The 11366-nt window shown below is 47.2% G+C and overlaps 1 protein-coding gene across 1 annotated transcript in view; it reads right to left on the bottom strand.

Annotated features, from left to right (window-relative positions):
* Positions 1 to 265: 265 nt before the first annotated feature.
* The window catches only part of LOC102239984 (chromosome unknown open reading frame, human C6orf106), a 57359-nt gene continuing 46258 nt past the window's right edge, over positions 266 to 11366 (bottom strand). The window contains exon 5 of the mRNA XM_014529587.1: positions 266 to 3339. Coding sequence (XP_014385073.1) covers positions 3304 to 3339 — 36 coding nt within the window. The 3' untranslated portion in view covers positions 266 to 3303. The remainder of the gene's footprint in view (positions 3340 to 11366) is intronic.

The following is an 11366-nucleotide window of genomic DNA, read 5'->3' as shown; positions in this document are numbered from 1 at the left end:
CAACTGCCCACGACCCCTCCTCATGGCTGGCCACCCCCACCCCCCCGCCCCAATCAGGGCAGGCTGGCTGGACTCCACCTGTGCACGAATCTGTGCACTGGATCTCTAGTCTAATTATAACCCCAGGACTGACTTCCCAAACATATAACGAACCTCAGGGTTTTCCACTTGCTAAAGGGACAGACCCAGAGACCAAAGAGAACCACCATGGGGCTAAGCAGGTACAGCGGGCTTCAGGGTACAATAAAACCCACTGACACATATGGACATTTTTTTGTGTGTTAATTTAATCATACAAATATTCATTTATACAGTAAGGAAAAACCTCCTCATCTTCATCTCCTCCCAGGCACCACAAAGCCCCACTACAAACACCCACCCAGCTTGCTCACTACACACCACTGTTCAGGTGGAGGGCAGCCATCGCCGCTCCAGCATTCACCCACAGAAACAAAAGAAAGGCAAGGCAGGGTGGGGTTGAGGATCAGCTTGCTTTTCTGAGCCCTGGCAACCCCACCATCCTCTCCTGCTGGGGCTCAGATTGAATTTGGGGAGGTATTTATTCTCATGCCCATTTCCCACCTTGGCCACCCTCAGGCCACACCAGCTGTCTTGCTTAGATTTTTTCTAGGTTGGAATTGCCTTTGATGGGCTTCAAGTTTACAGCCAGTCCTTACGGAGGGAGAGATGTCTGTTTCTTGTAGAAAAATGCCCCGAATTCAACTGTCCCCATGACAGAAAGAAAAAAAAAAGCATGCACGCGTGCACACACATCCACACACACCTCACTCCATGCACACAGACAGACTCTTCCCAAGCCTCAGCCCCTCTGCCTCCCACACTGCTCAGGCCCCTAAAGATGGTGTCGGTCTCACCCCGTGGGTACGACACTGGTGGTCCTGCCCACTGGCAGCTGCTGCTTGGTGAAGAGGAGCAGGAGCTATGAGCAGCGGAGGAGGGGCTCTAGGCATTGCTCAGCCCTCAAACCAGTGGGAGGAGGCGGGATGAATGGCACTGCTAGCCCCCTGGTGCTAGGGAGCAGTGGACGCCCTGCCCTACTCCATGGCTTGCCCTTGCTCTGACCCTCTGCGAGGATGTGTACAGAAATGGTTTGTTCTTGGGAGGGAAGCCAGCGTGCTTGGGACAGTTTCCTTGCCAGGTCGGGTTGCCTATAAGCAAGAGGAGCAGGACACTCTGCTGAACAACCGCAGGCTGTCCCTCCTGGGAAATGGTGAAGGGGCACCTTGCGTGCAGCAGATGAGGAAGCCAGGAAATCAGGGGATGGAAAGCTCCCATGATCCTGCCAGGGGCAGCTGGAGATGTGCTGCTTTGAGAGCTCTCAAATGAGGAGAATGCTGGGCATGGGTGGGCTCCAGGGTGGCAGTGTCCCAGGAGGTTGGCACCAACAGTAGCGGCAGTCTGTGCCCAATAGCGCCCTCAGCCAAAAAGCCATCGTGAGCCCCTGGCTTAGGCACCTGACAGGTTCTCCACTCAGGAATGGGACACTCTTCGTGTGCACAAGTCCCCGCCCCAGCTATACTGCCCTGCTCAGCAGGCTGTCTCCACTCTCCCCTAGGGCTTCTCCAGTGGACAAAAATCTACCCCCCCTTTTAATTCTTGGGAGGTGGGGAGGCAAAAGGGTAATTTCATACAAGTTTATCTCCCACAATCAAGCTTTTAAAAAACAGTCTCAGAAGAGGATGAGGAGGAACAAACAACACACATTTTTGGAACTCACACACCCAGACAGAGACAGACAGGCAGGCAGACCCTCACCCACATCAAGGCTATATGACCCCTTGCAGCCACTCATCACCTGGTCTCCTTCCTTGACTCACACGCTTGGGGTGTGGTAATAGGCAGGCAACCGCACCCTTGATCCTAGATCCATACCTCCTGGCTATCAAACCAACCAACACTCGAGGGAAGGAGGGGGTGAGAAGAGAAGAGGGACTTTGCATATTCTTGTATCTTTGGCAGACAGCTGTTCTAGCCTGGTTCAAGCCTCCCACAGAGATACGCACATCTCAACCTGCTCAGAATCCACAGGATGCCAGTGGGGCCACCTGCCCAAGGGAGCAGCCAGACACTCTGCTCTGGCTGGGTGGGCCGGTCCCACCACCTCCCAACAACCAGGCATCCTGCTCAGGATGGGGTCCTCTCATTTCCATCAAAATGTGGTCTCCAAGATCACAGAGCAACTCCGGCGCTTCCCCATGGCAATTCCCCACTTGTGGCTGTATTTTCATACCTTAAAGGCTCAGCCCCCACTAACAGGCTGCAAGAACACCACAAAAGACAACTGAGAGGAAACACAGGGAAGGGAGTTGTGTGACTACAGAGAAGAATGGGACCTTCACTTCACACTCGCTGGTGAGCTCACCCACACCCTGTGCACGTGGCACACGCATAAACGCAGCACAGAATGAACGGGGAGCCACTGTGGATGAAGAAGCCAAAAAGCAGCAAGTATGATGGCCTTTGTGCCAGAAGCATGGGAGAAAGCAATCTGAACTGTTACAAGTGTGTGCAGAAGACCTCTCAGCCTCAGAAACTCCCACGCCACCTGAGATCCGTCCTCAAGGCTTCCTCTGCAGGCACACAGGGAAGTTTGGTCTTTCAGAGAGGTTCTGATGGTAACAAGCCGCAGGGTTGATGAATACAAATGTCAAAGGTATAAATCAACAAAAGACTAAAGAGAAAGAAGAGGAAAAGGGCGATGGCTCAATGGCTGATGCCATTAGACTCCTGGGTCACATGGCACAGCTGACGCCCTCCTGCAGCACTGCCTACAGAGCCCCACACACACCACACCAGCTTTGAACCTGAATCGCTCCCAGAGCAAGCAGCTATTCTATAAAGAGTATGTTATCCCTTATCTAAAAAGAAATAAAATAAAAGTGCAGAAAGAGGGGGAAAATTAACATGTGCTCAAAACTACAACCTGTCTGTAGGCAAAATAATTTTTGTTTAAAAAGATGGCTTTTTTCCCCCATTTTAAGCTTTTTTCCCCCTTCCCGAGTGACCTAATGACTTATTAGACTGACGCCTAATAAAACCCAAGGTGGCTGCATGGATTTCTTCTTGGTAGCCTCAACACCACTCCAGCGATTCAGCATTCACACATGCACACTGAGTTTACTCAAAACTAGTCTGTTCTGCTTCTTCCTCTTCTTCCGGGATGGACGGTCAGAGCCAGAGGTCCGTGCGATGTGGTCTGCAATCCTGAGGAACCCCTTGCCCGCCCCCCACCAAAGTCAGACCTTCTGTCTTTTGTTAATTTTTCTTCTTGCTGACACCCGTTTAAGACTGGCCGAAGGGGTAAGGCCCGTGGAGCCCCTGGAAGAGAGTGAACACAGTCAGTGATGGTAGACACAGCAGGTACAATTTGAAAACCGAAACCAAGTAAAAGAATCCACAGTTCCCAGTGAGCCACAGGGACGCTCCAAGGCACAGACAAAGCCTGGGGGTTGTCCTTGCCACGCCAAAACACAGCACATTTCAAGGTGCTAAGTGTTCTCACTCGATCACACCATCCAGAGAGGGGAGACTCGGGAGAGACTCCTCATCTTTCAACTTTCCTCTATCTAGTTCACAAAGCCTGCTTTCTTTCTTGACAAATGTCACCACCTCTCAGCTAAAGATTCTCTTGCTGCCCCTTAACTTCTACAATGTAGGCTACTGTTGGCTAATGACAAAACTTTTATCAACGACAAAAACACTGCAGCAGAAAAGCAACTATCTACTGGCACCTACTACCAGGCCCGGTATTAGCAGCTTTGCGCACATCTTCTTGAACCCTCATCCCAAAAGCCAGGTGAGTATTATTACACCCATATGACTGAAGAGACTGAGACTTGCTCAAAGTCAATGGTAGCAAAAGGTAGACCCAAGCTTCAAACCCAAGTCTCACCTTAGTTCTCCCCATAATGCCTCTCCCTTGCCACATGACAATAAGGATTAATCCAAATTCTCAAAGGCATTTTCTATCCCGCTTGGCTGGGTGCAGAAGGCATCAATCTCACTTTTTCCTTTGGTTAAGATGTGCCAACACCAAAAGGAGCCGCATGAACTTGGTGCAGGATGACCTGTGCTTCCCTCCACTCCCACGCCCCGCCCTGGAGTGTGCTCCTGGGAAAGACCTGGTCATTGCCAAGACCAAGAGGACAAAGATAACTGGTGACCACCTTCACTATTGTCCTACACCCCAAATTGGCCCAGAAGCAGCAGGGCCCTTGGACCAAAGGAACCAAATGGGAGCAGAGAACAGGCACCTCAGCCATAGCCACAACAAATGACCCGAGAGGGGCTTCCTGATTGGCAACTACTTTAAGAATCCTGAATCTAGACCCTTGGAGGGAGGAGGTACAAGAATTACTGAGATGACATTTGCTATTAGCTTGATGGGATGTGGGCAGTTAAAACCTAATTGCCTTAAAAAAAAAAAAAGGCATGTTTCTTTGAAAAGAAATAAAGGTGCTTGGTTGCCAGTGATTAGAAGAATCCCTTTTCAGTATGACTTTTGCTGCCATCTCCCCAACACGCCACCTGGCCCTTAGCAGGCACCCAGTAAGTATTCGCTGAAATAATAACTGAAAGAGGACAGGTATTTCTCAGACTACTACCTAGACCAGTGGTTCTCAACCTTGGCTGCACATTAGAATCACCTGGGAATCTTTTTAAAATCCTGATTTCTGGGCCCCATCCTCCAGAAATTCTGTTTCTTTGTTAGTAATGTTGTGGCCCCACCCCATACAAAGAAACAGAATTTCCGGAGGATGGGGCCCAGAAATCAGGATTTTAAAAAGATTCCCAGGTGATTCTAATGTGCAGCCAAGGTTGAGAACCACTGACCTAGAGTGTCAGACCCTCCAAGTCACAGGAGTATTAGCCCCTCCAAACCCAAGTTTTTAAATAGCTGCTGAGGCCTGGGAACACAAGAGTCTGGGTTATGCCATCCATCTTGTCACAGGCCCCCAGGTCCCAGGAGAGGCTGGGGTCTCTGGAGGGGGGTTGCTGGTCCTGCACAGTTTGCACTGCAGTGGGATCCAGGTTATGTAGAAATAGGAGAGGAGCCCAGCCAGCGTGGCTCAGTGGTTGAGCATCAACCTATGAACAAGGAGGTCACAGTTTGATTCAGGGCACATGCCCGGTTTGCAGGTTCGATCCCCAGTGTGGGTGTACAGGAGGCAGCCAATCAATGATTCTCTGTCATCATTGATGTTTCTATTTCTCTCTACATCTTCTTTCCTATCTGAAATCAATAAAAAAGAAACAGGAGAGATCTGGGTTCTGCCCTTGAGTAAGATCCCCACCCCGAGGATCTCAGGTTCCTCCCTAAATCTTTCCACATTTAACGTTCTAGGAGTTTGACACAAAATGCCTTGGCTCAGGAGGCTGAAAAACAGTATTCCAAGAAAAATTGCACTTTGGTCATGTTTACACCAGCAGTCAAAAACTGCCAAGAATAGGAACTATGCCCTGACTGGGTGGCTCAGTTGGTTGGAGTACTGTCCTGTACAACAAAAGGTTGCAGGTTGGATCCCTGGTCAGGGCATGTATGGGAGGCAATCGATCAATGTCTCTTTCTCTCTCTCTCAAAAATCAATAACAACATAGCCTCAGGTGGAGATTAAAAAATAGAAAACGTGAGATTCAAATTTCCGTGTGTGTGTGTGTGTGTGTGTGTGTGTGTGTGTATGTGTGTGTGTTTCAGTGAAAAGCATTGAAATTGCTTTTGCTTCTAAATCCCCTCCCCTGACATAAAGTCACAAAAGACCAGCTAGAGAGTTGCTTGGTGGTATCACTGAACAAAAGAGCCTAAGGTGCATTTGGAGGACAGGCAGGCCAACGTTGATGGAGCATCAACTATGTGTCAGGTGCTGCTCTTTAATTCTTACAAAGATCCGTTGAGACAACTATGATCTCCAAGCTCAGAAAGGTGTGGTAACTTAATCAAGGGCACAGAGCTGGTAAGTAGAGCAGTGGTGTTTAAAAATGCCAAAATGTCACATGTCTTGCCAGCCCCTACGCCAATCAAGCCTCTAGCAGGTAAGCTAAGGCTGTAACCATCTCAGTAGCCATGGCACCTACCCACTCAACCAAGCGGGGGCCAGGGTAGCAAAGGGCTCTCAGACTCCACTTTGTGGGACCTGGTCAGAGGGTCACACACACCACAGGTGGCAAGTAAAGCAGCTTAAAACGAGCTGCTCTCAGTTCTTCCGGAACAATCCAAGGAAAGCAATAAAGGCTGAGATTCCCGTAAGATTTAAAACCAATACCATGCTCAAAGGTCTCTGTCCTGGGGGGGAGGGAGGGAGAGGGGATGGCACAGAGGAAAGAAAACTCCAAACCAAACAGCATGTTTTCTATGAAATATTTCCCCTTTACCCTAAATTTAACTGCTTTCCAGACCAAAGCTCCACACGGTTCACATGGGCCTTTATAAATTAGCCTTCAAACTTGTCTGAAATGCTTGGAGAAGGGAAATTATGCCTTTGCCAAAGAGCTGTCGTACATTCTTATTTACAGGTAAATAAAATAGGTTGTGTGATACTGAGAGAGAGAGAGAGAGAGAGAAAGAGAGAGAGAGAGAGAGAGAGAGAAATAAAGACATGGGCATTTTCAGATTTCCACTTGAGTGCCCTGGCCCTTAGACCATTCATTTGGTGTGGTATTTACCTAGCTTAGATTCCGCAGTTATCATTGGCCCTCTATTTACTGACTGAGGTCCCATGCCTTTTGGAAAGAAAAATGCTACCTAATTCCCTTTGACCCAGAGCATGGCATATTGAAGCTGTTGCTTAATTGGTATAGAAAGGTGACTTGAGAACAAGCTGTATTTTCCTTCCCCCAAATTAACTACCACCACTTCAAGAAAGGGAGAAAAAAACAATTCTATTTCAAATCCCCTTTATCATCCAGACTCCCCACATGCAAGATTATAGGTGTAACAAGTGGATCACAGAGCACAGGTAATGCAACACCAGTTATAAAGGAAAAGCCTGGCGGAGATTCCAAGAACAGCTTGTTCAGGGCGTCCGATGGCAGGAGGCCAAGTGGGAAGTGCCTTTCCTACCAGTGGGATGGAGGTATATTCAAAACAGGAGGCCCAACCACATTTCAGGTTCTACTGAAGTTCCAAGACCCGGTGTAACAGGTTCTCGGGCTAATGTCTCCAACCCCAGCCAAAAAGCAGGGTTTGGCAATACAGATAATGTTCACTCTCTTCTGGGGCCTAGCAATTCTACTTTATCTGCAGGAAAAGCAAATGCCAAATATTTTAACTAACCTGGCACTACCAACATCTTTCCTGTCACAGTTGCACCACTACGAATAAGGAAAACAGATCAAGGTATAGACATATTAGATGGTACTATCGAGCCCTGAATTAAACTCCAACTCAAGCAAAAACTGAGGCTATTAGCATGATTACAAAACAGTGAGTTTGACACAGAAGGCCAGCCTCCTCTCTGAGGAACCACTTCTCTCCACCGACGCAGCACTACAGACAGCAAGGCGGGACTGATCCAGGCCAACAGGGGAGGAACATTCAGACCCAAAAAAGAATTCCTTTACCTGACTCCAGGTCTGAAGGCCAATTCTCCCGTACCTACCCAACTCCCACAGAAATGGGTTTGCTAAAGCTCTATTTCTTGGGGCAGCCTCACATCTGTCAGGGGACAAAAAAGTGTTCCTGGGGAAGGAGAGACAGCCTTTACGGCCACAGGGATTGAGGTGTTGCCTGTTTACCTCAACCTTTCTTAAGCTTTCCATGAACAGCTGCCATAGCTGTGAGCCCTGAGGCCTGACCTTCCCTTGGCTACAGGACAGGCAAGCCCTCTTAGAGCACAGAAGCTCCATCCTCACCAGCTAAGAGCAGGAGCCTCTATTGGGGTGAAAGGTCCTGAACTGCACTTCCACAATGGGATAACTTCGGCAAGCTATACTTGGTTACTTCTAAAAAACATTTTTTAAAAAGAACATTTATATCGCCCTGGCCAGTGTGGCTCAGTTAGTTGGAGCATCATCCCATGAACCAAAGGGTCATGGGTCCGATTCCCAGTCAGGGCACATACCTAGATTGCGGGTTCAATCCCCAATTGGGGCACATATGGGAGGCAACCGATCGATGTCTCTCTCTCTCTCTCTCTCTCTCTCTCTCTCTCTCTCTCTCCTTCCCTCCCTCCCTCTAAACAAAACACAAAACAATACACACAAAAGAGAGAGAAAGAGAGAACATTTATAGGCATAGAAGAAAAGCTTAGTCTCATTTACCACAATCTACTGAAAGGATAAAATAAGAGCCAGTACCTACAATCTTGTTTTCAAAAGCAAATCTAAAAAATAATTCTGATGCATATTTCACAGTGGTTTACAGCTGCCCCCATGGAAGAGCAGGGTCACTCCCAGCAGTGATTTGGTTGCCACTGATCTTACATGAGTGTGCACCTACAGTATCTTAAAGTTCTTCCTAAAATTTCGCAGACATCAAATTAACTTTTCAAAAAGGAATACAAAAAATTGTCACAGATGGAAAACATTAAATGTATATTAAAGTACTAAAAAACTGGAAACTAGTTCTATTTCAGCTAGAATTTTAAAAAAGATTTATTCATCAATTTTCAACAGTAGGAAGTACAGTGTTATTGAAGAGCAAGCTGCCCTTTTATGAGGGTAGCAACCATTTGTAAGACTCAGACATAAGTAAAACGAATGAATGAACTGAAATGCTTTGCAGTAGTGAGCCACCTCTCTGTTTTTAACCTCGCAGGAGAAAAAGGAAGGCTGAAATTGCTCCGGAAACAAGGATGCCTCACGAGGATTTTCGGGGTTGCTCTTTTTCTCTATGAAAGCTTGTTTAGAAAGCACTACAACACAAAACTTTCACATACCTGTCTTTATTTTGCTTTTATTTGTGATTTGATTTTAATAAATAAAAAGTTTCACACAGGTTAAAGGTTAACAAGCTCTGTGGTGCATACCGATGGCAGCATTGGTAGTACCAGGAGGGCCCTCCTCATTTCCTGGGCCAGTCCCACCGCCTACTGCTCCTTTTCCACCATTTATGTAAACAGAGTACAAATACAGAAGAGTACAGGGCTTAGTACCAAGTTCTAGCCTGATCCTGTAGTGCAAACATGGCGTGATGAGGCCCTGCTCATCAGGGGGGACACCTGGTTGGCAAGGGCCAGAGACTAAGCCTTGATCAAACTCATTAGCCTCTCGTTAATTAAAAATAAAACAGTCTGGACAGGAGTAATGGGCAAGACAACGAGGACTCTCTCAGAAATCCTCAAACCAGGCCCTTCCCTTGATGGATGCCAACAGCCTGGGGAGGCTTCTAGTGGGACAACGGTGCCACATCAGCATGATGGGAACGTCTGCAGATGCTTTAACCCTGATGTTCATGCCACTTCATGTGACAGTCCTCAAAACTTCAAACATGTATTTTATGCACTGGCTGAGGATGACTGTGAGAACAAGCCAAATAAAATAAAATAAACCTACTTTTAAGCATTAGGTCTGATGGTAGGCAGATCAGTTCACAACGTTTTGGTTGTGCCAAAACTGTGTTTAAGAAGCTTAATTCAGTTATAAGCATGCTGAATCTATTTTTTAAAACCCCTGTAAAAAAAAAAAGTCATTTTTTATATTTAACTTCTGTAACACAGTTTTTCTGTTGCTCTTAACTAACTTCTACAGCCCTGTTAGGGACCTTCTCATCTACCCATCCATCCATCCATCCATCCATCCATCCATTCTCCCTCTGCCCATTCACCCCCATTCCCTCATCATACATCACTCATTCTTCCTCCCTTCATCCTCCATCTTCCCATCCATCCACAGCTCCCCCTGGCCAAGGGCAACTCTTACAGCCTTCACCTACCCTCTGACAAATCATGAAAATGACTGTGAAGAGTAAAACTCAAAAACTGTGAATGAGAACACATTATTTAAAGTTCTACAGGGAGAAGGAGGACACTGATGAGTCTGACTTCCCCTTTCAGGAAAGGCTTCAGCAAGAGCTGTTTGCTACTTGTAATTCTAGCGCAGATGGGGTCCTGGCAGACAGAGCTCTCTCCTGGCCATGTCCTCCAGTAGAGGAGATGCCTAAAAAGGAAGAAAACTGGCCAAGAGTCTCACTGGGGAGGACACCCAAAAGGAGAGAAACTTATCCAAGTTCCTAGCCACGTGGCCACTGGTGTTGCACTGTGGGAGTCCTGTGAAGGAACAGGGTGAGGCTGCTGGTCCCATCTCCTCTCGGAATTTCCACTGGGGTCCCTGGTGCCTTCTGTCAACTACATTTTCCTCACACGCCATTGTCTTCCCCATCTCTCTTACAATGAATTCACACCACCATTCCCCCAACCCCCCAAGTGACTGGCTAATTGAGAATAAACTGTCTTTCCTTGGTCCTATTCAGCCATATTTGGTTTCATCTTGCCACTCCCCTGCTCAAAAGCAATGTTGGCACTGCTTCCTTTCACATTAAAAGTAAACTCTTCTTTGCTTGGCTTTCAAAGATCTTCCTCCAAAATTCGCCCCACCCTCTTTAAGCACATCTCACTCACCACGTCAGGCTGGCCAGTGTCCCGTGAACACATCTTGCCTGTGGCTGCCTCTGGGTCTTCCTGCATGTCATACCTCTTTCTGCCAATTCAGCTTAAATCTATCATCTATGAAGGTATCATTCTTCTGGCTACTCCAAACCACATTGATTTCTCCTTCCTCCAAACTTATATGAGCATTTAAAAGTCAACTGGGACTCAATATACTCTATCTTTACTGGCTCTCATTCTTTCCTATGAGCTAAGCTCATCTTTGTGGCCAGAAAGCAAATTCTTTGAAGAAAAGGATTAGCACCAGCTGAGCATCTAGGAGGCCTCACTAACTGACTAATAATATTGAATCTATCTCTGTGTAAAGCAAAGTTTTAAGTGACTTTTTAAAAATATCTCTATTTCTATTGAATTCAGAGAGGAAGGGAGAGGGAGAGAGAGAAACATCAACGCTGAGAGAAAATCATTGATTAGCTGCCCCCTGCATGCCTCACACTGGGGATGGAGCCCACAACCCAGGCATATGTCCTGACTGGGAATCGAACCGTGACCTCCTGGTTCATAGGTTGATGCTCAACCACTGAACCACGCTGGCTGGGTTCAAGTGACTCTTTGAGCACAACAAAATACTCAGGACCATCTTCCTCTGCGGGTGAATGTCCACAGCTTTGGAAAGGATCTCACTTTTAGCTGAGCTCTCAGAACAGTGGTTCTCAACCTTGGCTGCACATTAGAACCACCTGGGAATCTTTTTAAAATCCTGATTTCTGGGCCTCATCCTCCAGAAATTCTGTTTCTTTGTTA

This window comes from Myotis brandtii, unplaced genomic scaffold (genome assembly GCF_000412655.1).
Source record: "Myotis brandtii unplaced genomic scaffold, ASM41265v1 scaffold687, whole genome shotgun sequence".
NCBI lineage: Eukaryota > Metazoa > Chordata > Mammalia > Chiroptera > Vespertilionidae > Myotis > Myotis brandtii.
This window is presented reverse-complemented; position numbering and strand designations above follow the sequence as displayed.